This window comes from Plecotus auritus (assembly GCF_963455305.1).
Source record: "Plecotus auritus genome assembly, chromosome: 3".
In the NCBI taxonomy this organism is placed as follows: Eukaryota; Metazoa; Chordata; class Mammalia; order Chiroptera; family Vespertilionidae; genus Plecotus; species Plecotus auritus.
In genome coordinates this window covers 164,996,881-165,023,209 of record NC_137772.1, presented here as the reverse complement: position 1 = coordinate 165,023,209, position 26,329 = coordinate 164,996,881, and the positions used below count along the sequence as shown (strand labels likewise).

At 40.1% G+C, this 26,329-nt stretch overlaps 1 protein-coding gene across 8 annotated transcripts in view; it reads left to right on the top strand.

Moving 5' to 3' along the window:
• The window catches only part of USP15 (ubiquitin specific peptidase 15), a 127,461-nt gene that overhangs the window by 9,776 nt on the left and 91,356 nt on the right, over positions 1–26,329 (top strand). For 6 of the 8 annotated variants that reach the window (XR_013960268.1, XR_013960269.1, XM_080662442.1 and 3 more), the window contains exons 2-3: positions 17,514–17,641; positions 20,868–20,998. Coding sequence is in view for 6 of the 8 variants with exons in the window: in XM_080662442.1 (XP_080518568.1) it covers positions 17,514–17,641; positions 20,868–20,998 (259 nt within the window). In the remaining 2 variants the exon portion in view is untranslated. Of the gene's footprint in view, positions 1–17,513; positions 17,642–18,981; positions 19,042–20,867; positions 20,999–26,329 lie in introns of all 8 variants that reach the window. The other 2 variants (XM_080662441.1, XM_080662439.1) reach the window with 1 other exon arrangement.

Here is a 26,329-nt window from a genome sequence, read left to right as displayed (position 1 = left end):
TTCATCTGTTATTCATATGAGGAACCAATAGAATTTTCTGGGTCTCCTTGGTTTAACATTCTAGTCTTAGTAGTTTCACTTCTAACTAATGTATCTCTGCTTTGATACAAATAGTGGTCCCATTTCCTGCAAATTATTTACTTATTCCAGCCTTATAGGGCTTTATACATCATTCATATTATTTCAAGTACATTTTACTAATTGCTGACTTTCATTCACTTCAAAACCTAACTCAAAACCAGTCTTTGTAAAATCATCCCTAGTAATCCCACCCTTTAAAATATATAACAACTTTATTGTGATATAATTCTCATATTGTACAATTCACCTACTTAACATGTATAATTCACAGGGTTTGGGTATGTTCGCAGAGTCATGCAGTTATCACCGCAATCAATTTTTATCATTCCTAAGATATACTCCTACCTATTAGCAGTCCACCAATTTCTCCCCAACTTCCCCCTGCTCTGGTCTAAGCAGCTACTAATCTATTTTCTATTCTATAAATTGCCTGTTCTGGGTATTTCATATAAATGGAATCATATGATATGTGTGATTTTTGTGTTTGGCTTCATTCACATAACAATGTTTTTTAGGTTCATCTATGTTGTAGTATATATCAATACTTCACTTCTTTTTATTGCCAAACATTTCATTGTCCAGACAGACCACATTGAATTTATCCCTTCATCAGTTAATGGACCTTGGGTTGTTTACCTTTTTTGGCTGTGAACATCTGTGTACAAGTTTTTATATGGCCACAATTTTCATTTCTCTTGGTTATATACTTAAAAGTGGAATTGTTGGGTCCCTATGTTTAATATTTTGAGGAGCTGATAGATTCTTTTCCAAAGTGGCTACACCTTTTTTGCTGCCACTGGCAGTGTATGAGGGTTCTGATTTCTGTACATCCTTGTCAGCATGTTATTGTCTATCTTTTTTATTGTAGCCATCTTAGTGGGTGTATAGTAGTATCGCATTGCTGTTTTGAATTGCATTTCCCTAATGGCTAATGATGTTGCACATCTTTTTATATATGCTATTTGTATATCTTCTTTGGCAAAATGTCTGGATCCTTTGCCCATTTTTAAATTTGGTTGTCTTTGTAGTATTGAGTTTTAAGAGTTCTTTACGTATTCTAGATACAAATTTGTTATCTAATAGATGATTTGCAAGATTTCCTTCCTTTCTGTGAGGTTTTTTTTTTCTTTGCTTTCAGAATCTTACTTGGCTTCCTTCTTAAGTTCCTTATTTGTACCTTAGTTCAGATGTAAAAAGAGGTCAGAAAAATGAGTTCTTGCTAACTGATTAATGTACAAAGCAGAAAATAGGTTGGATATGCTTGAAATCTAAAAATTAAGATATAAAGGAATGATTGACCAAGCTATTTGTTTATTTAAAAGAACGTCAGATTTTTTTGGTTAAGTTTTACTGAAACAATGAAATTCTGAGTTTTAGTCAGTGGTACGTAATAAATTTTCAGTGAAATATTTGGTAAAATACTAGCTACTAACAATATATCCTTTATTAAAAAAATGGTTTTATGCTTTTGCTACTCAGATGTAATTTACACAGTATTGAGAGTAGTCATATAGTGAATGAACAAATTAACATCCAGAATTGTTTATGCCATTAATTTTTCACAAGATAGTTATACATACTGTGAGGAGATTAAGTGTAATACATTGTTTTAGGGTGATATTTTTGTGTATCTTTTTTGTTGTAAAAAGAATGGCTGCTTTATGCCTACTTTATAGAGAGAAAGGTGGGGTTTTTAAAAAATAACAATATTCTCAGATGTCTTACGTAGCAGAATTTTTGCTGATACATCTTCTAGGGCAAGAGAAACAAAGGAAAAAAACAAATGGGACTACATCGAACTGAAAAATTTCTGCACAGCAAAAGACACCATCATGAAAATAAAAAGGGGACCCAATGTATGGGAGAACATATTTTCCAATGATACGTCTGTTAGGGGCTAATTTCCAAAATATATAAAGAACTCATACAACTCAACAAAAGGAAGACAAATAATCCAATTAAAAATGGGCAAAGGACCTGAATAAACACTTCTCCAAAGAGGACATACAGTGGCCAATAGATACATTAAAAAATACTCAAAGTCACTGATTATCAGAGAGATGCAAATTAAAGCTACAATGAGGTATTATCTCACACCTGCCAGAATGGCTACCATCGTTAAATCAATAAACAACAAGTGCTGGCGAGAATGTGGAGAAAAGGGAGCCCTAGTATATTGCTGGTGGGAATATAGACTGTTGCAGGCACTATGGAATACAGTATGGAATTTCCTCAAAAAATTAAAAATGGAACTGCCATTTGACCCAGTGATTGATTACACTTCTGAGAATATATACTAAGAATCCTAAAACACCAATTAGAAAGAATATATGCACCCGTATATGCATAGCAGAGTTATTTACAATAGCCAAGATCTGAAAACAGTCCAAGTATCCATAAGTAAATGTATGGATAAAAATCTGTGGTACATTTAAATACACAATGGAATACTATGTAGCTGTAAAAATGAAGGATCTCTTACCTTTGCAACAGCATGGATAGATTTGGTGATTATGATGCTAAGCAAAGTGAACCAGTCAGAGAAAGACAAATATCACATGATCTCACTTATATGTGGAATCTAATGAACAAAATAGATCCAGAGGCATGGATGCATGAAACAGACTGACAGATCTCAGAGGGGAAGAGGGGGAGGGAAATGGAAAGAGATTAACCAAAGAACTTATATGCATACTAGAGGCCCGGTGTCCCTCAGCCCAGCCTGCACCCTCTCCAATCTGGGACCCCTCAAGGGATGTCCGACTGCCCGTTTAGGCCTGATCCTACCTGGATTGGGCCTAAATGGTCAGTCGGACATCCCCCCTCACAATCCAGGACTGCTGGCTCCCAACTGCTCGCCTGCCTGCCTTCCTGATTGCCCCTAACCGCTTCTGATCACCCCCTAACCACTCCCCTGCCAGCCTGATTGCCCCTAATTGCCCTCCCCTGCAGGCCTGTTCACCCATAACTGCCCTCCCTTGCCAACCTGGTCCCCCCAACTACCCTCCTCTGCTGGCCTGATCGCCCACAACTGCCCTCCCTTGCAGGTCTGGTTCCTCCCAACTGCCCTCCCCTGCTGGCCTGATCGCCCACAACTGCCCACCCTTGCAGGCCTGGTCCCTCCCAACTGCCCTCCCCTGCTTGCCATCTTGTGACGGCCATCTTGTGTCCACATGGGGGCAGCCATCTTGTGTGTTGGAGTGATGGTCAATTTGCATATTATTCTTTGATTAGATAGGATAGAGGCCTGGTGCACGGGTGGGAGTTGGCTGGTTTGCCCTGAAGGTTGTCCCAGATCAGGGTGGGGGTTCCCTTGGGGCATGGGGCAGCCTGGGCGAGGGGCCTGTGGTGGTTTGCAGGCCTGCCACGTCTCCCCACCCCTCCCCCCCCCCCCGGTGACCCAAGTGGAGGCCCTGGGATCTGGGATTTATTTATCTTCTATAATTGAAAGCCTTGAGTGGAGGCCAGGGCAGGTGGAAAGCTTGGCTTCCTCCATCGCCAGGGGCAACTCAAGCCTCCGTCTCCGTAGCTGCCATCATTTTTGTTGGGGTTTATTTATCTTCTATAATTGAAACTTTGTAGCCTTGAGTGGAGGCCTGGGCCCACCAGGGCAGGCGGAAAGCTTGGCTTCCTTCATTGCCAGGGAAACCCAAGCCTCTTGCTCTCTCTGTGGCCGCAGCCATCTTGGTTGGGTTAATTTGCATACTCGCTCCTGATTGGCTGGTGGGCGTGGCTTGTGGATGTAGCAGAGGTACAGTCAATTTGCATATTACTCTTTTTATTATATAGGATATGCGTGGCCCATGGACACAGACAATTGTGTGGTAAAGACCTGGGGTGGGGTAGGATTTGGTGGAGGGCATTAAAGAATCCTAAAACACCAATTAGAAAGAATATAAGTGTTATATATGGGGGCATCTATAACACTTAATAAAAAATAAATTAAAAAACTGTTATATTATGTCAATAGTAGGCAATTAAGCATTAGGAACTTTTTATCTGAAAGTTGTCAGCATGAGCATAAACTAATAAAAAAAAGGGAACTATACATTCACGTTCACTAGCACTGTGGTTTCCTAAATCCTGCTATTGGGATTTATTCATTTCCCTTTACTACTATTAAATTTCTTTATATCTAGGACTATTTCTGACTCATTTATTCATTCTTATATATCTTTCCTTAATTTGTTTCTACTGTATATAAAAACACTAAAAAACTTTTGAAACTCTCCTGTCTTTCTCCCACCACTACTATCCCTCACCAAAACAAACAAACACCACCATAATCTGGCCTTTTTAGTTCTGCATTTGAGGACTGTTTTAAAATTAACTAGATTTATTTAGATTACTAAAGTTGGCCTAGCCTCTCTGGAGCCATTGAAAATCATTCTGTACAGACCATGATACAAATTGTCTTTCTTGATGCCTTCAGAATATTTAGCACCATACACTTTAAACCTTTTGAAGTAGTCATAACTTTATGTAAGCTTTTATTAATCACTTCACATATATTTGATCATCCCAACAGTCCTGTGGAATATTCCCGGTAGTCTTCATGAAATAAATCAGATCATAGCTCTTCTAAAAATCTTTCAATGGCCTTTCATTGCATTTAGGATAAAATCCTTATCATCATCTTAAAGGCACTATATATTCTGGCCTCAGACCATTTCTCTAAACTTATCCAGTATTTCTCCCCTTGTCATAAACTCCAACCTCATTTAATAAGTTCCTCTAACATACCAAACTCACAAAGTTGTTCTGGTCCTAGCACATGCTGTTCCTTCAGTGTAGATAGCAGTTTTTTCTTACTCTCCCTGAAATAACTCCTATTCATATGCTAAAATGGTATTTCCTCAAAGAGACTTTCCTTTATTCTAAACTAGAGGCCCGGTGAACAAAATTCATGCACTGGAGGGGGGTGTCCCCCAGCCTGGCCTGCACCCTCTCCAATCTGGGATTCCTCTTACAATCCTGGACTGCTGGCTCCTAACCATTCGTCTGTTTGCCTGCTTGATTGCCCCTAACTGCTCGCCTGCCAGCCTGATAGCCATCTAATTGCTCCCCTGCTGGCCCGATCGCCCCCAACTGCCCTCCTCTGCAGGCCATCTTGTGACGACGTGAGGGTGGCCATTTTGTGAGGGCGTGAGGGTCAATTTGCGTATTACCTCTTTATTATATAGGATAGGGACTCTTTTTATGCATTCAAAGCATAGCTCCTTGTACTTTTCCTTCACAGCACTTTCCATGATATTTTACTACATATCTTCATTATATACTATCTCTCTCCACTGGACCCTGAATTCCATGAACAGAGGGACCTTGGCTATTTTGATAACCTATTCATATGAAATAACATATTAGACCTGCAATAAATATTTTTGAAAATGAATTTTCATTTCTAAGATACATAATCTGAAGGTTTTAGTGCTGAGTAATTTATCTAAGACCTCACAGCAAGTAATATCAGGAAAAGAATTTTGGTCTAGTATTCCACATAATAATTAAAATTCATATCTATTCAAGTCTCATTTCAACAGGTAAAAAATTTAATCATGAATCAAGAATTTTAAGCAAAAATAATCATGAAAACAATTTGGATGTGAAAAAATTCATCCACAATTCAGTGTTTATCACAACTCAAGAAAACCTTTTAAAAGAAAGATAGTGTTTATTTTCCTGTAATCTTAACTGACATGAAAACATGATTCTAATATAGGCATTAATGTGAACAAATGCTCAGGCTTTACTACTAAGTTCCTGATGGGCAAAGGTCTAGCATTTACTGAAGATTTCCCACTTTAAAATTACTTGTTTTGTTCATCTGTAAAATGGATAAAAATTGCTAGACTATGCCCTTTAGATAAGTATTTTCATTCTTATAACTTGGTGATAACATGATATTTTTCTGCCACACTTTATAAAGAGAACCCTTACCGCCTTAGCCAGTTTTGCTCAGTGGATAGAGCCCTGAGGACTGAAGGGTCCTGGGTTCGATTCTGGTCGGGGCACATGCCCGGGTTGCGGGCTCTATCCCTAATGTGGGGCATGCAGAAGGCAGCTGATCAATGATTCTCTCTCATCATTGATGTTTCTATCTCTTCCTCTCCCTTCCTCTCTGAAATCAATAAAAATACATATATTTTTAAAAAAGAGAATCCTTACCATTTCATAAAGACGGTAGTAATAATTATGATTTTACCAAGCATCTGTTACATCTTTAGGTCTTGGTTAAATAACTGGAATTTAAAATTAAGTTTAATACAATAGAAAGAGCATTGAACTTGAGAATATGAAAATTACAGTACAAACTGAAAGCTGGCCCTGCATATTCTGTAGTGTTGTGTGACCTTGGTAAGTCATGTAGCCTCTCTAGGTTTTGGTTTCCCCATCAGTTATAGAGGAAAAAGTAACTTTTATGACAAACTAATTAATGTTAAAACACTTCGTACAAAAAACTTCATATAAATACTGGTGACCTGGTGCACGGATTCGTGCACATTGAAAGGAAATTAATTAGAAGGTGGCCGGCGGGGTGGGACTGGGTGAGATGGGCTGGACATGCCCTGGAGCCAACCTCCTGCAGTCCCTCCCCGGCCAGCCGCACCTGGGGCAGAGCTGCAGCTCGAAGAGCATCTATGGAGTGAGCGGGGTCCCTTTAGCAGGTGGGGGTCCCTCGGCCTGGCCTGTGGGGATCAGGCCGAAACCGGCTCTCGGACACATCCCAAGGGGTGCAAGAGGGCACTCTGCAAAGTTGCTGTTGTACAGGGTGTGGAGTGCAAACAGAAGTGTGCAGTAAACCAGATTCGGGGCCGAAAATGTCCCAGCAACAACATAACCCACGGCTGAAGGTGGAATCGCGCGGCCATGCAAGGAATCGGGTTCCCTTCTCTCTGGTTTTGGGGTGTGTCTCCCGAGAACTGCCGCTGCCAAGTCACTGCAGCTCGGCAGCTCCTGCATTGAACGTCTGCCCCCTGGTGGTCAGTGCGCAGCATACCTACCAGACGGTTGGATGGTTGCTTACCCTTTTATATATATAGATAAAGCATTTATATTCTGTTTTGTGATATTAGAATTTTAATTTAAACAGAGCAGTGACAATCCTATTTGTTTTTAAAATGTCTATGGCCTTTCCAGTGGCCATTCTCCTTTGAAGAAGGCCCCATAGGCAGCAGCCCTTGGTGCCCAGCTGAAATGGCATGATCCTATAGTCCCACCTCCATAAGGACTGGCAGTGGCATATTTCCTTCTGGTTTAACCATCCTGCGTGAAAGAAGGCCCAGCAAGCCAAAATGCAGTGTGTCGCTCTGTGCCCTGACCCCTAACCCATCCAGTCCATAGTGAGATGCCCTAGGGTAAGGTACCACACCAATTGCTAGCAGCAGGGCTTAAGGGTGGATGGCATCCAAGAAAGGTGCCACAGACCATTGGGATGTCAGTGGATCTGAGGAGGCAGAATAAGTCCACCAAGTCTCTTCAGGCCAGTGTGAACAGCTGAAGGAATAACCCTTAAAGCTCATACTCTTCTCTAGGAAGCCTTTGGCCCCAAGAAGGGAGAACTCAACTTGGCCACCCAACTGACAGGACCAGTCATGCCCATACAGAATATCTACAACAGGCATCCTCAAACTTTTTTAACAGGGGGCCAGTTCACTGTCCCTCAGACCGTTGGAGGGCTGGACTATAGTTTAAAAAAAACAAACTATGAACAAATTCCTATGTGCACTGTGGGCCTGGAACGAGTTGGCTGCTAACCAGGACAGACAGTGGCACCCGGCGGGCTGGATAAATGTCCTCGGTGGGCCGCATGTGGCCCGCGGGCCGTAGTTTGAGGACCCCTGATCTACAAGAAGGAGAAAGCCAGGGCCATCACAGAGGAGGAGAACTTCAAGGTATTTGCCAGTCTTCCCATTGGCTGTGCCACTGCCCTGCTCTTTGTGTCCAGGCAAAAAGAGCCCAGAAAACTGCAGAACAGGATGTTGAAAAGAAGAAATAAAGTGCTATTGGCAACTTGTGATGAAAAGATAATAAAATGTGGCAGCAGAATGGAGAACGAATTAAAAGCATGCAAACTTAAAGAGAGGGACAAGTTAGGGAGCTGTTACAGTAATCTATGCCACTGAAAATGATGGGGAAGAGGAGATACAAAACTAAGATACTTTTCTGAAAATGAAGAGAGAGATTTGATTACTAGATGTTAAGGGGTTATGGAGGAATATAGAATAATTCTGGTTTCTGGCTTGGGAAGTTAAATACTGATGACATCACTTAGTAAAGAAATACTAGAGAATAATACATTTTGTGTTATGGATATGATTGGCAACTCAAGGTTTAAATGTTTGAAAAATGGAAGTTGACATGAACTAGTAGGAATTGGAAATATGGTTCAAGAACTCGGGTACTAGCCCGGGAATACAGATTTTGGAATCATTGGTATGAGAGTGTGTAAACAGAGAAGCAGAAAGTAGAGAACAGCTCTATGGAATATTAACATTTAAACAGAGGAAAAGAAAGTTTCTTTTTTAAAAAAGAAAGGAGTATCCCTCAAGAAAAGTGGAATCACTTTCTAAAAAATATTGATAAGGTACATAAAATTATGGCTCCTTTGGATTTGTTAGGGTGAGTGTTGGTGACTTTGTGAGAACCTTTTCGAGGGCCCATTGGGGTAGGAAGACCTACTGTGCCCAATTGCAGAGTAAATGAGGGTTCTTCCAGTCAAGATGGCAGCATAGGTAAACTCTGCACTCGCATGCTCCCAGAGCACATCAAAATTACAAATAAACCAGAGAAAAACCATCATTCAGAACTATCTGAAATCTGGCTGAATGGAAGTACTACAGCTAGAGAATTAAAGAAGAAACCACATTGAGGTTGGTAGGAGGGGCAGAGGCTGTTTGCAGAATCGTGGAACTGGCTGGTCAGATACCCACGTGGGGTGTTTTGTTAATTGAAAAGGTTGTCTTGCCTGCGGTAGGTCTATGTGAGGAGTAAAGAGTCCCAGTCCCACACCAGACCCTGAGGCCCAGGGTTCCAGTGCTGGGAAGAGAAGTCCCTGTAACTTTGGGCTCTAAAAACCAGTGGGAATTGTGGCTGAGTGACTTGGAGGATACTGGAGTCCCAGGTGTTTCTCTTAAAGGGCCAGTGCACAGATTTACTCAGATTCACTTCCTCTGAGCTCCAGCACTGGGGCAACAGCTTGAAAGGATCCATACGAGTAGGAACTAAATTGTTTGGCATCAAGACAAGAACTGAGAGGCAGCTTTCTTCCAGACCAGTGGTCGGCAAATCGTGGCTCACGAGCCACATGCGGCTCTTTGGCCCCTTGAGTGTGTCTCCTCCACAAAATACCACAGCCTGGGCAAGTCTATTTTGAAGAAGTGGCGTTAGAAGAAGTTTAAGTTTAAAAAATTTGGCTCTCAAAAGAAATTTCAATCGTTGTACTGTTGATATTTGGCTCTGTTGACTAATGAGTTTGCCGACCACTGTTCCAGACAAAAGTGCTGGCAGAGGCCATTGTCCCTATGCTGAGACCTCCCCTGCCACAGAGACAACTGGCAGGTGCCATATCTGAGCTTCCATCATACTGTTGCCGGTGTCTCCCTGAGATCCCACCCCACCCAATTTGCTGTCCCACCCAAGCTGTCTGTAGTGGTCTTCCCATATGAATAGCCTGTCCTGGCTTAGAGACTTTTTAAAAATCTCTCAAACAAGCAACAGCTGGCCTCCGAATGCCTCATACCTCTCAATAAGAGACCTCAGCCCCGGCACTGGCAGCAGCCTGCCTTGGTTCACAGCTTGGCCTCTTCTGGGCACCTCCAAGTCCAACATAAGTAGCAGCCAGCGGCAGATCACTCTGTAGCTCATGCTGGGTGGCCCCAGGCAGGGCAAGGAAGTAGCTGACTTTGCATCTCTCAGGAGGCCCCAGAGCCAGTGTACCCAGTGGTCAGCTTCAGACCACACCAGATCACAACCCTACCATATCCATGAGTAACACACTCAAGGGTCAGACTCAGATAGCTCCAAAACCCCACTGAAGCAAGTCCTGCTCCATAGGGGTGGCTCCTGCATAGCAGCTCTTCTGTGTAGTTGCAGCTGGTCCTCACAGCCAGTTGGCCTGGGGACCAGTCCCTCCCAGTGATGCCAACAGTAAGCAGGGCCAACTACAGCAGGACAGTGCACACACAGCCCACACAGGGGCACACCTAGTGCCCAGCTCAGGTAACTGGGGAGGCTAAGTCACTGGGCTCTACAGAACACCTAATACACAAGGCCACTCTGCCAATTCGAGGTAACATAGCAGCTCTACTTAATACATTAGAAACAAACGCAGGGAAACAGCCAAAATGCAGAGACAAAAAAATAAAAGTCACAAATGAAAGAATAGAAGAAATCTCCAGAAGAACTAAATGAAATGAAAGCCAGCAAACTAACATATACAGAGTTCAAAACAATGGTTATAAGAATTTTCAAGGAACTTGATGTTATCTTTAAAACTTAGTGATTAACTTCAAGGAACTTAGAATATCAATGACATAGAAAAGGAACACACAAATGAAGTATACACTAACTGAAATGAAGAATAATTTACAGAGAATCAAGTGTAGAGTAGATGACACTGATAATCAAATCAGCGATTTGGAATATGAGGAAGCAAAAAATACCCAATCAGAAGAGCAAAAAGAAAAAATAGTCCAAAACATATGAAGATTGTATAATGAGCCTATCGGAAAACTTCAAGCATACCAACATTCACATCATAGGGGTGCTGGAAGGAGAAGGAAGGGAGCAAGAAATTGAAAACCTATTTGAAAAAATAATGACAGAACACTTCCCCAACCACATGAAAGAAATAGACATACAAGTCCAGGAAGTTCAGAAAGTCCCAAACAAGATGAACCTAGAGAGGCCTACACCAAGACACTCATAATTAAAATGTCAAAGGTTAAAGCCAGAGAGAATCTTAAAAGCAGCAAGAGAAAAGCAGTTAGTTACCTGCAAGGAGGACCCATAAGATTGTCAGCTGATTTCTCAACAGAAACTTTCCAGGCCAGAAGGAATTGGGATGAAACACTCAAAGTGATTAAAAGCAAGGACCTACACCAAGGTTACTTTACGGAGCAAAGCTATCATTTAGAATTGAAGGACATATAAAGAACTTCCCAGACAAGAAAAAGCTAAAAGGATTTCATCACCACCAAACCAGTATTACATAAAATGTTGTAGGATCTTCTTTAAGAAGAAGGAGGAGGAGGAGAAAAGTAAAAATATGAATAATAAAATGGCAATAAACACATATCAACAATTGAATCTAAAATTAAAATAAATGAACAAAGAATCTAATGAACAAAATAAACTGATGAATAAAATAGAACCAGAGGCAAGGAAACATGGAACAGACTGAAGAATCTCAGAGGGAAGAGAGTGGGAACAGGAAGAGATTAACCAAAGAACTTATATAGTATGCATAACCCATGGACACAAACAATAGGGTGGTGAAGGCCTGGGATGGGCAGGATCCAGGTCACTGGGGGAGGGAGGGGGGGAAATGAGGGGGTTAAAGGGGAGACATCTGTAATAATCTCAAAAATAAAGATTTTTAAAGAAAATAAAAAGTGAGGGTTGGGGAAGGACTAGCTTGGCTGCAAAGACAAGAAAAGTGGGAGTAGATAAATAAGTATGGGAGATGGGAAGTGGTTTGGGAAGAAAGGAGGAAATAAATGGCCCTTTTATATGCTGGTGAGAAACAAAAAAAGAAAATATTCTGGGAGGCAGAGCTCCAATGTTTTCTCAAATACATAGCCAGATCTTTCCCCACTAGTTAGTAATGATGCTTCTGATTTTTGTTTCTTTGTGCTGTTTTCATTGGTCTTTTTTCTTCTCCCTATGCCAGTATCATATTTTCTTAATCACAGGCCTGGCACTTGCTTTGTAACCTTGGGTGTTAATTTCTATGTGCCTAGGAAATTTTAATAACGCCTACCTCCTTGGACAGAGTAAATAAGCCAATATATTAAAGTATGTGCCTGGCACAAGAGTAAGTTCAAATGTTAATTATTTTGTTATTAAGTAATTTCTATAATGTAAGAAAGAGTTTCGATATATAATAATCTGAGGTTTTTCCAAATTGAGAGGAAATAGAAGCTTATGGAAGGATTCTTCAAAAAAGTGACATTTAGGCTCTCTATAAGGTGATAGTTGACTAGGTGTTGAGAGCAATAGAATATTCTAGGCAGAGGAGCCATGAGGCAGAAAATTGTGTGTCCAGAAACAGAACGCTTTTGTAGCTAGATCTCAGCACAAAGATAAATGGTACTAGCTGAGACTAGAAAGGTAGGGAGGAGCAGATCAAATAAAAAATACTCACATATATTTAAAAAAAGTAGTAGTACCTACTTTGTAGAAAGTTATCGGAATTAAATGAGGTAATGAAAGTAAATTCTTTGGCTCAGTGCTGGCACACAGCTTAAGTGCTTAATAAATGGTTATTCATAGAAATATGATTATTCACATATTAACTTGAATAAACTAGTTTATCCATCCAGAATTAACTCTCAAATAGCCAGTTTCTCTAACGCCAGTTGATAATTCATGACACCTTAATTTATAATACCTCCTTTATCATATACTAGTGGCCTGGTGCATGAAATTTGTGCACATTAAAAGGGAATTAATTAGAGGAAATATTTTAATATTGCTATTTGCCCTTTCTCTATAATAGAAGTGTCAGAGGTGAAAGAAAGTTAGTAAAACGTATATGAAAATCTTCCTCCTGTTAGAATCTGGGGCGTGCCATGGGACCCAGAGCCAAGTCCCTGCCCACACGCAGCGCTTCAAAATCACGCGAGACCCAGACCCAGCCGCCCCCACTCCCATTGGGTGAGGTCCAGACCCGGTTGGCCCCACCCCCGTCAAGCCCCACTGGGCGGGAGGCGCAGACTCAGGTCCCTTGGCCCAGCGCCAGGCGGGGGGCACAGCCTCAGGTCCCCTGTCAAGCTCCGCTGGGTGGGGGGGGGGGGCACAGCCTCAGGGCCCTCGTCAAGCCACGCAGGGTGGGGGGCACAGCCTCAGGTCCCCCATGCACACTCAGGTCCCCCGGCGCCAGGGCGGGGGGCATGGCCTGAGGTCCCCCACCAAGCCCCGCCGGGTGGAGTACGCAGCCTGAAGTCTCCCGTCAAGCCCTGCTGATTAGGGGGCACACCTTGAGGTCCCCCATCAAGCCCCGCCAAGCGAGGGGTGCACCTTGAGGTCCCCCATCAAGCCCTGCTGGGCGGGGGGCACAGTCTGAGATTCCCCCATCAAACCCCACTGTGTGGGGGGTGTGGTCAGAGGTTCCCCGGCCGAGGGTCAGGGGCGTGGCCTGAGGTCCCCTAGCCCAGCACTGGGTCAGGGGGCACACCTTGAGATCCCCCATCAAGCCCTGCCTGGGGGTGTGCTGCCTGAAGTACCCTGTCAAGGCCCACTGGGCAGGGGGCACAGCCTCAGGTCCCCCAGCCCGGGTGGGGTGCACAGCCTGAGGTAACCCGGCATTGGGGTGGCGAGTGCGGCCTGAGGTCCCCCGGCATGGGGTGGGAGGCATGGCCTAAGGTCCCCTGGCCCAGGGCAGGGGGAGCAGCCTGAGGTCCCCCGGCCCAGCATCAGGGTGGGGGATGCACCTTGAGGTCCCCCGTCAAGCCCCGCCTGGCAGGGGGCGGGGCCTGAGGTCCCCCATCAAGCCCCACTAGGCGGGGGTGGGGGGGTGCAGGCTCAGGTCCCTACTGATTGCTCGCAAAGGCTTGTTATGGGAACTCAGCCTCTGCTGTGGGTGCAGCCATCTTGTGTTACGGAAACCCCGCCTCCACTGTGGGCGCCACCATTTTTGTGATGGTCAATTTGCATATTCACTCTTTATATAGATAGATTGAATTCTTATGTGTCCTTTGGCCCTGCTAATGGACTCGGTTTTGTCTTTGTTTATATGTTGATTATTTTATTAAAATATCATAATTTTAATTATTATGGCTTTATTAAATTGTTATTTAAAAAGACTTGTTAGGCAATGTTAAGAATTTAGCTTTCATCCTAAAATAATAGTTATGACTATTTGTGAAGAATAAAAGTCATGAAATAGCAATCTTTGCAAATAGTTAACTATTCAAAAAAGAAACTTAGAAGTTAAAATTGGGCTTATCTGGACCCTAAGAGTATACCAAGGATTAAGAGTGCTGTTGAGAATGTATAAATTCAGGTCTTTGTTCATTCATTTGTAATCTTGGTGAGCTATTGATTCTGTTCTAGGATTTTGTCAGGTCAAGTTGAGGAATTGGGATTTTAGCAGATTTCTTAGATTAGGAGTAGAGTTTTTACAGTACAACAAATCTATGTAAATGTCTTAAAATAAATTTTGATTTGACTACTTATCTAATTGTCTTTTGTGAGTAAACCTAAGAAGACTACACATTGTTTCTGTAATAGATGCTCCCATTTTTTCTACTTCTCTCGTATTTCTTTACTACAATGATGCCCCTTTGCAATTGAAGATAGTGTTGAAAGCAGCCAAATAGTCATCAAATGGGAGAGTCTCCTCTCATAATGATATCATGTTATTTATGGCAGCAGATGAACACTGCCAAGTGCAAACCTCCACTATAACTGTGAAGAATATATTAAATACTTGGGGAGATAAATCCCCATCATTTAGAAATACCTTTTAAATAAATATAATTTTGATACTATTCCATTAATAGTTTTTAAAGTAAGTTTTATAAATTGCATTTTAAATTATGTTACTAGAGGCCCAGTGCACGAATTTGTGCATGGGTAGGTGCCTTGGCCTTGCCAGTGATCGGGACCGATTGGGGGGGGGGGCGCAACTGACCGGGGGGAGGGGCCGCAGGAAGTTGGCCAGGGAGGGACCACTGGAGGTTGGCAGACTGCCAGGGGGAGGGACTGCGGGGGGTTGGCTGGCTGGGGGAAGGGACCACAAGATGTTGGTTGACCGAGGGGAGGGACCGCAGATGTTTGGCCGGCTGCGAAAGGTTGGCTGTGGGACCGCACTGACCTCCAGGGGGCAGCTCCTGCATTGAGTGCCTGCCCCCTGGTGGTCAGTGCGTGTCATAGCAACTGGTCGTTTGGTCACTTAGGCTTTTATATATATAGTTAGATTGTTAATCTATAAATTTAACAAAATTTCAATCAAAATCTTAAACTGTTTTTTGATGGCGTGTGTGTGTGTGTGTGTAACTTGATAAGCTGTTTATAAAATTCATATGGAAGAGCAGATGGCCAAAGATAGTTAAGACAATTTGCAACACAAACAAGTTGGGGGAGCTTGCCTTAAAATATATCAGGATTAAACTAAGACACTGTGAAATTGGAACAGTGATAGAAATGAAGATGAATGGAATAAGGGAAAGATCATTTTGTGTGACATTTTTTTTGCAGAGAAAGCAAATGAAATGTCTGAAACACTTGTTTAAATTGCAAAGGAGAAAGTAAAAATTTTTTTGATGGGTAAAATACAATTTAGTGTAATTTTGTTTATTATCAATTTAACATATAAACTCAATACTACTATAAACTATTTTGTTTTAGAAATAGGGTTCTCTTACGAGTTAGTCTCATAACATTTTTTCCCCCTCATAAATCTCAAATTTTATGATTTGGGGGCTCTTAGTTGCACAACCCTAATAGTGGGTTTGGAGTATTGATGTATAGAAATTCTGCCATATCCACTTTTTTTTTTCATATCTACTTTTAAGGAATTAAACTTGATGACTATTCTTTAAGAATGGTGATGTTTTGTTAGGTTGATGTATTTGCTTCAGAGATTTTCAAACACTCTTATAGTGCTATATAGTAAGCACAAAAACATCAGAATGATGATCTAAAAACTTGTTTACATGTCTTGTTAACCTTTACTTTTCATTTTGTTTGTGATTGAACCTGGTTAAATGTGGGGGGGATGTTTTTGGAAGAGAATTATGAACCAGTGACAAAGCAGTATTTCATAGTAGGTATAATATAGTCAGAATAAATTTATAAAGTTCTTTAGGCTTATGATTTTTTTATGCTCTCTTTACTAGAGAACCATTATTTTACTATTTTCTGTCACTGGTCATCTAATAAGAATCTATTTTTTTTAATTTTTTGAAAATAAGATAAATATAGTTAAATACTTGGTGTGTCACACTTACAAAAAATGATCATATATCAATCCTGCTTGTCCTAGTAGATTATACTAGTTGTTATTGATAGTTTTGGCAAAGAAACTAATTATTTGTTAATTTTTAAAAAAAACTTTGATAATAATAATTATGATCAATCTTGCAAACCTTTAATAATTGCTTTTCTTACTCCTAAAAAGATACACTAAAATATATGTAATTAACAGATGGTATTTGTAAGTTTTTTGCAAAAGAACCATTTTTCTTGTTATATTTTATCACATTACGTTTTAAAATTTGTTTTGATCTTTATGATTAGCATTTGAATTTTCAGCTGGCAAATATTTTAATGAAGAGATATTATTTGCATTTTTTTAAAATTGCTATAAGGAATTTTTAAAAATGTATATGTCAATACTTATTATCTAATAGTAGATATATAGAATAATAGAAATAATACTTTATACAAGTGAAATATTTTTCTTTAAAATACTGTGACATTAAAATTATTCTCAATAATCTTTGAAGTAGGTACATACTTTAATATATATAAAATGAAATATAGTAAAATCTTGATATAACAGACTAATGCAGGTGAGGCCTTGTATGTTAAAGCCAAACATCCGTTATATAATAAAGTAGGTTTTCAGAATGCATATGTTAAAAAATTTACAAATTAGTTTACCTATTTTTACTTGTGTAGACTTGTGTGTAATTAAAATTAAGTATGTATGAAAAGCTTAATTTCACAGAAAACTTTCCTATATGTATTATAGTAATTTTAAATTTATATGAATAGGTCTAGTAAGTACATGCATTTACCAGTCACCCCAGTATACAAATGCACAGGGCTGGGGCTAGCACACCCAGCATGTGTTCAGACTGCTGCAGAAAGTCAGGCTAGGTGACAACAGAACCAGTTACTGAGGGCGATGCAATGTGATAACGTGCTATTAATTAACTGAACATTATTTATAAGCGGTGACTTTGGGATTTAAATTTGTAAACTATAATTGTAGATATGTAATATCTATGTCAGCGAAATTGCTACAGTGTTTTTTTTCCAATATATGGCTGGTTCAAAATAACCTGTTAATTTAATTATAAGCAAATATTGGTTGAAAGCATTTTAAAATTAACGAAGTGTTAATTTTTACATATGATATATAGACCACAAATTTTGTCCATTAAAATCCAAAGTTCGTTAAAATGAGGGTTTACTGTATCAAAAATAGCTTCTGTGCTGTTCCTATAGTTCCAGGTTTTCCTTTACCAATTTTTCTTTTTTAGGTACCTAGTTGATAGTCGCTGGTTCAAACAGTGGAAAAAATATGTTGGCTTTGACAGTTGGGACAAATACCAGATGGGAGATCAAAATGTATATCCTGGACCCATTGATAACTCTGGACTTCTCAAAGGTATTATTTTCTTCTTTCAATCAAAATTTAAATGTGTTTCTTTCAAATAGTTACAATCAATGTATGGAACACAGAAATGTGTACATTAGTACATAAATTGATAAACTAGAAATTTCTTTGTACTGTAGATTTGATATAATGAACTCAGATTATTCTGTAAATTAGCTTGTATCGTGACAAATTTTGTTTTTCATTTATGATGATATATAGGTTTATTATTATTTAAACCTTTAAATGAAGAATGTAAGTTAGAAAGTGCTACCTTATTATTTGGGGGGAATGTTGTGTTGTATATTGTTTTTCCTAATGGATACAGACATTTTTAAGTTGGGGAGCACTAACGTATGTTTACATTCTTGGATCTTTGCATTAATAAAGCCCAGTGGAAAATGTGGGCAAAGATTTGAACAGATGTTTCACCAGAGAAGTTTTCAAAAAGCACATGCAAAGATATTCAACCTTATTAGTCATTAAAGAAATGAAGATTAAAACCACAATACATGTACTAAAATAATTAAAGTTTAAAAGACTGACCCCATACCAAGTGTTGACAAGGATGTGGAGCAAGTGGAACTTTAATACACTTTCTGGGAATGATATAGTCTGGCAGTTTTCTAAAACACTAAATATATTTACCATAGGAACCAACCATTCCATTTTTAGCCATCCACCCAAGAAAAGTGAAAGTATATATTCATATGGAAACTTGTACACAAATGTTTATAGCAGTATTATTTGTAATAGAAAAAATTGGAAACAACCCAAAATGCCCATCAACAGCTGAATGGATAAACAACTATATCTATATAATGAAATTCTACTGAGCAATTAAAAGGAATGAACTATATAGATACAAAAGCCTAAGCGATCAGTCGACTGACCACTGAGGGCAGATGCTCAGCGCACAGGCATGGAAACATGGAACAGACTGATAAATCTCCGAGGGAAGGGGAGAGGGGAGGGTGGGAAGAGATTCACCAAAGATCTTATATGCATACTAGAGGCCTGGTGCACGGGGATCAGGTGGAAACTGGCAGTCTGACATCCCCCTAGGGGTCCCAAATTGCAAGAGGGTGTAGGCCAGGCCAAGGGACCCCACCGGTGCACAAATCCGTGCACCAGGCCTCTCGTTGATTCATAAAATCATAAATGGATCTCAAGAAAATTATGCAGCATAAACGAAGCTGTATAAAACAGTACATAATATTTTTAGCTAAGATTCTAGAAAATGCAGATTTGCCTATGGTAGCAGAAAGCACACACAATTTTCATATACAATTCTAGAACATGCAAAATAGTCTGTAGTTGCAAAGCACAAATAAGTGGTTTTCTCACAATAGGAAGGTTGACTTGGATGGACAGAAAGGAGAGATTACAAAAGGCTACAAGGAAAACTGCAGGTGATGGATATGTTCATCATTTTGGTGGTGGTGGTTTCACACTGGTATTGGTATGTCAAAACTTATCAAACTGTACATTTTAAATATGTGCAGTTTATTGTGTATCAATTATATACTAGTAAACACAAAAGTAACAAATATCAGCTATTCTGTGTTTAGGGATGTTTTCTCCCTTTAAATATAATCATTTTATTTTGACTACTAGCTACAAATAACTGTTTACATTCTGGTATATAATAAAGTCATTTACTCGAACTCTCGAATTATTATGGAAAACAGCATTGAAGTCTTAACTTTAAACTTTTTTTTCTAAGTTTTCTTTGAAACATTTTGTTATAGTGAAAGAAAATAGATGATAGAGTAAAAGGATTTGAATCCCGTCTCACTAATTTTCTGTCTGTGTGACCTTGGGCAAGTTAAAAATACTTAAATCTGTTTACTAATAAAAATGGAGATATTTCATAATAGTGGAAAATTAATTGAAATAAAAGGATTTTCGATAACAACATTTTTTTACTATACCTGCAATTTTTTGGATATATGATCTTGGGCAAGTTACTCAATTTCCCTGAATATATTTTCGAATCTAAAAGGAAAATACCTATTTTATAGGATTGCTTTGAGGAGTGACTGAGATAACATGGTTATCTGCTGCATTATATATCATAGTACATTACCCATATAGTGTTGTTTTTCATCTTCAGAGTGTTCTGAAACTGTATTGCAAATTTCAGTTTTCATCAAGAATTTAAAAATGACAAGGTTTAAAAAAACTGAGTTTAAAAAGTAATACTTCATTTACATCTACTATTGAGGTCCATATTATAAAATCCAGAGATTTTCCATTTCTGCTCTATATATAACATATTTTCTCAAATTCAGTATGATTCTGTGGTGACCTAGGTTGATCCTAGATAGAATAAATAACCTTCTTTTATTCCCTTCAGCATTTTTCCTGCTTCCTGCTTAATTTATATTTTTATATCTAATAAGAATAGTATGTTCTTATTATTGAAATTCTACCAAGAGCATTTTGGTTTTCCATGCTTGATCATTTAAGACTGGCTCAGAATGAGAGAGTCCCCTTTATGTTATCTATAACTTAATAAACTATTTCTGTGTCTGTACTTTGAAAATTGATGTAAAGGACCAGATAATAATAAGTGAATCTCCAAGTAGGACTGTGATGTAGGTATAATTCAAGATCTCTGGCCTGCCCTGTATTAAATTTTTAGTTTAAACAGAATTTTGAAAGTAGATCATAGAATTAGAATCACATCTGAAAAACTACTTCCACTTTAGCTCTAGGGAAGAGTCTAGAGATTATGGACCTTCTGGAATAAAGAGCTGGTTCACAGGATGCCCTCTTGTGATTTCCATCATGGTTTCCAGCCCCATGTGTTTTGGAGTCATTGTGAAAGGTTATTGATTTGTTCTTTGTGTTTCCTTCATCAGCTAATGCTAGAATGACCACTATTACCGTGTGACGGATCTCTGATACTGAAAATATTTGAAAAACACTTTTTTGAGGCCCCTTGGCTAACAATTATACCTTATTATATTTTTTAGAGACTAATAAAAGAAAAATTGTGTTTTTAAACATTGTTGCTTGACTAATGTTAAACATTGGAACTTTTTAAAGCAACAATTTATTTTGGCATATATAGATTTAGATGTGAGCCTCTTCAGAGCTTTCTTCAAAACTTATTTGGATATTTTAATTAGTTTTCATGAGTTTAAGTAATTTGTGATGTATACAACCAGAGTGTTTAGAAGTATGTACTGTTGTTTCTTTTTATGTATTGAATTTGTTTTTCCTTTTACAGATGGTGATGCCCAATCACTTAAGGAGCATCTTATTGATGAATTGGATTACATACTGTTGCCAACTGAGGGCTGGAATAAACTTGTCAGCTGGTATACATTGATGGAAGGTCAGGAACCAATAGCACGAAAGGTACATATTAGAAATGTTTTTCCTGAACAATTCACAATTTCTTGTTAATTCAGTGGCTTGTGAAGCCTTGTCAATTATCTTAGAGATAAAGAACCGTAAAATGTTACTGTATGTTGTGCAATAACAACTATCATATACTGTATACCAGCCACTGTTACAAGCACATAAAAGTAACCCTCTTTACTCACAGTTTTGCTTTACATGGTTTCAGTTACCTGTAATTAACCATTATCCAAAAATATTAAATAGAAAAATTCAAGAATTAAATAATTCGTAAGTTTTCAGTTGCATGCCATTCTACATAGCATGTTGAAATCTCACACCTTTTTTTGTGATTTTATTGATTTCGGAGAGGAAGGGAGAGAGAGATGGAAACAGTGATGAGAGAGAATCACTAATCATCTGCCTCCTACATGCCCCCCCACTGGGAATCCAGCCCACAACCTGGGCATGTGCCCTTGGTTGGAATCAAACCCGGGACCCTTCAGTCTGCAGGCTGACACTCTATCCACTGAGCCAAACCAGCTAGGGCTCATACCTTCTTGCTCCATTTTGCTGGGATGTGAATCATCCCTTTGTCCAGCATATCCATGCTGTATCTTTTATCTGCCCGTTAAATCACTTAGTAACCGTCTTAGTCATCAGATGGGTTAGAGAGAGAGAGAGAGAGAGAGAGAGAGAGAGAGAGAGAGAGAGAGAGACCACATTCACATAACATTTATTTCATTATATTGTTATGTGTTCTATTTTATATTGGTTATTGTTAATCTCTTACTGTGCCTGATTTATAAATAAACTATATTATAGGTATGTATATAAAGGAAAAAACATAGTATACTAGTATGTAGGTTCAGTACTATTCACGGTTTCAGGCATACATTGAAGGTCCTGGAACGTATCCACCATGGATAAGAGGGGGTTACTATACATTAATAACTAAATTAGTCCTCACAGAAAACCCTATGAGGAAGGATTGTTATCTCCATTTTATAGATGAGGAAATGAGAACAGAAGTAAGAGATTCAGGGCCTTTTAGAGAGCTATATCACTTTACAAACTAAAGCAGCCTGACTATTTTTTTTTATCACTGTGTAGCACTGCTTTTTTGGCAAAACAATCCTATATAATAAAGAGGTAATATGCAAATTGACCCTCATGCCCTCAAAAGATGGCTGCCTACGATCAGGCCGGCAGGGAGGTTAGTGAGGGATGACCAAATGACTGAACAAGCAGGCTGTGTGGGGTGACCAGGCCAGCAGGGGGGTAAGTGAGGGACAACCAAATGACTGAACAGCAGGCTGCATGGGGTGACCAGGGGGGCAATAAGAGGTGACCAGGCCAGTGGAGGGGCAGTTAGGGGTGAACAGGCCGGTGGTGGGGGGTGCATTTGGTGGTGACCCGGCTGGCAGGGGGTCCAGTGAGGGGCAACTAGGCCAGCAGGGGCGGGGGGGGACAGTTGGGGGCAACCAGGCCGGCAGGGAGGGGGCAGTTATAGGCGACCTGGCCGGCAGAGGGGGAGCAGTTTGGGGTGACCAGGCCAGCAGAGAGAGGGCAGTTGGGGGCGACCTGGCCGGCAGCAGGGGACAGTTAGGGGTGATCAGGCTGGCATGCAGAGGCAGTGAAGGGCGATCAGGCCGGCGCGGGGGGGGGGGGGGGGGTGGCGGGTGCAATTAGGGGCGATCAGGCATGCAGGCAGATGAGCAATTAGGAGCCAGTGGTCCAGGATTTTGAGAAGGATGTCTGACTGCCAGTTTAGGCCCCATCCCGGCAGTCGGACATCCCCCAAGGGGTCCTGGATTGGAGAGGGTGCAGGCTGGGCTGAGGGGATCCCCCCGCCCCGTGCACGAATTTTGTGCACCGGGCCTCTAGTTAGAAAATAAGAAAGTAAAACTTGAAAAAATACATTGCAATGTGATTTTTTTAAAACCTGAAAATGCACATATCTTTTTTTTACCATAAAAATCACCTCTTTAAAGTGAAAAATTCAGTTGTTTTTAGTATATGGACAGAATTCTTTACAAATAAGCAAAATCATTTTTTTACATTTTCATCACATTTTACATTTCCAACAGAACCAATATCATCCCAAATGAATTCGAAGGCCCAAAACATTAGATCATATGTATGAAGATCATTGTACTTTGGAGCTTTCTGGCAAGTTCCATCTTAATGAAGACTCTGATTTCTAGGAAGCATTCAAAAAGCTTCTTAACTATACATACAGAGAGAGAAAATAAAAACAAATGGACAGAACACCACCACTAATGACTTATCCAGCCCAAAAATTGAGAGTGGCATTTCTTTAGAGTCCATTCCAATCAATTAATTGTTTTAATTTAAATTTTTATTGTTTAAAGTATTACATATGTCCCCTTTTTTTCCCATTGACCTCTCCCAGCCACTCCCATCCCCCAGCACATGCCCTCACCCCCACTACTGTCTGTGTCCATTGGTTATGCTTATAAGCATGCACATAAGGTTTTTGGTTGATATTTTATCACCCCCCCTCCCTGCCCCCAACCCTTCCCTGCCTTCCCTCTGAGGTTTGACGGTCTGTTCGATGCGTCTCTGTCTCTGGATCTGTTTTTGTTCATCAATTTATGTTGTTTATTATATTCCACAAATGAGTGAGATCATGTGATATTTATCTTTCTCCGGCTGGCTTATTTCGCTTAGCATAATACTCTCCAGGTCCATCCATGCTGTTGGGAATGGTAAGATTTCTTTCTTTTTTACAGCAGCATAGTATTCCATTGTGTAGATGTACCACACTTTTTTAATCCACTCATCTGCTAATAGGCATTTACACTGTTTCTAAATCTTAGGTATTATAAGTTGTGCTGCTATGAACATAGGGGTGCATATATCCTTTCTGAATGGTGTTTCTGATTTCTTGGGATATATTCCTAGAAGTGGAATTACTGGGTTAAATGGGAGTTCCATTTTTAATTTTTTGAAAAAACTCCATACTGTTTTCCACAGTGGCTGCACCAGTCGGCATTCCCACCAGCAGTGCATGAGGGTTCCTTTTTCTCCACATCCTCGCCAGCACTTGTTGTTTGTTGACTTGTTCATGATAGGCAGATATCTTTCTTATTCCTCATTTTAAATTTTTACAATTATAATCTAGAAGAATTAAAAATGACCGATTTTCTTTACTTTGCGGAACTAAAAAGTCATCCCATAGTAGAATAATACCCAGTACTTAAAGTAGATCTGTCAAAATTACACAGTTTTTTAATAGTGTATTTGGGTGAAGAGGACCATGGGGAAAAAGTTGGGGGGAGAATCAGGATCTCTGAGCATAATTATTTGGTGATTCTTTTTCCTACATTGAAAGAATTAAAAAGGTGACTTATGTAATACAAGGGTATAAACCTCTAGTAACCAAACCATATTTGAATTTATTTGGAACAGATGCTATGAAATTGCTATTTTCTTTTTATTTTTTAATTTCATAAATCTTTATTGTTCAGATTATTACAATTGTTCCTCCTTTTTCCCCCCATAGCTCCCCTCCACCTGGTTCCCACCTCACCCTCTGCCCTTACCTCACCCCCCACTGTCCTCATCCATTGATGTACGCTTTTTGTCTAGTCCAGCCGTGGACACAGCTGTTCTATCTGGTTCTCTTGCTCTCCCCTCCGCTCCTTTACTTTGAATTTATATTAGTTCACACAAACACTCCATCCGCGCTTTTGTTCCAGCCCTCCGGTCCAGTTTAAGAACCCATTGTGGCCCTCGAGTCAAAAAGTTTGCCCACCCCTGGTCTAGTCTCTTCCTGCACCCCCCCCCACACCCCTTCCCCCCCACCCCCCGAGAATTGTCAGTCCACTCCCTTTCTATGCCCCTGATTCTATTATATTCACCAGTTTATTCTGTTCATCAGATTTTTTATTCACTTGATTTTTAGATTCACTTGTTGATAGACATGTATTTGTTGTTCATAATTTTTATCTTTACCTTTTTCTTCTTCTTCCTCTTCTTAAAGAATACCTTTCAGCATTTCGTATAATACTGGTTTGGTGGTGATGAACTCCTTTAGCTTTTTCTTATCTTGTGAAGCTCTTTATCTGCCCTTCAATTCTGAATGATAGCTTTGCTGGGTAGAGTACTCTTGGTTGTAGGTTCTTGCTATTCATCACTTTGAATATTTCTTGCCACTCCCTTCTGGCCTGCATAGTTTCTGTTGAGAAATCAGCTGACAGTCGTATGGGTGCTCCCTTGGAGGTAATTAACTGTTTTTCTCTTGCTGCTTTTAATATTCTCTCTTTGTCTTTTGCTCTTGGCATTTTAATTATGATGTGTCTTGGTGTGGTCCTCTTTGGATTCCTTTTGTTTGGGTTTCTGTGGGCTTCCTGGACTTGTAAGTCTATTTCTTTCACCAGGTGGGGGAAGTTTTCTGTCATTATTTCTTCAAATAGGTTTTCAGTATCTTGCTCTCTCTCTTCTTCTGGCACCCCCATAATTCTGATGTTGGTACACTTGAGGTTGTCCCAGAGGCTCCTTACACTATCTTCAAATTTTTGGATTCTTTTTTCTTTTCCGGCTGAGTGTTTTTTGCTTCTTTGTATTTCAACTCTTTGACTTGATTCTTGCGGTCCTCTAGTCTGCTGTTAGGTCTCTGTATAATATTTTTTATTTCAGTCAGTGTATGTTTAATTTCTAGTTGGTCCTTTTTCATATCCTCGAGGGTCTCACTAAATTTATCAGCCTTTTCTAGGAAATTCTTGAAAAACCTTATAACCGTGGTTTTGAACTCTATATCCAGTTGTTTGTTTTCCTCCATTTCTTTCATTTGTGATCTGTTTCTTTGTCTCCGCATTTTCGCTGCTTCCCTGAGTTGGTAGAGTAGCTTTGTGTGCTAGGTGTCCTCTAGGGCACAGTGGTTCAGCCTCCCCAGTTACCTGAGGTGGACACTCTTGGTGCACCCCTTTGTGGACTGTGTGCTCAGCCTTGTTGTAGTTAAGTCTTTATTATTATTGGTATCACTCGGAGGAATTCACCTCCAGGCCAACTGGCTGTGAGGATCTGCTGTGTCTACGCTGGGAAAACTTCTGTCCTGGAGACACTCTTATGAGACAAGACTTGCAAAATTGCAAAAGCCTCTGCTCAGCTTGGGTGGGGTGGAGTTTCAGGGCGGAACAGGCAGCCTTGGTTTCACGTCAGCCCTGCCCTATGAGGCCCCTGGGTCTCAGTGCCCCTCTGTAATTGCTGCAAGCACCTCTGAGAGAAAGCTGCCCTCGAGTTTCGCTCACTGCCAGACAGTCCAATTTCTCCCCGAATGAGTCGGGGTTCCCAGAAACTTGCCCGGAACAGGAGTTCAGCGCA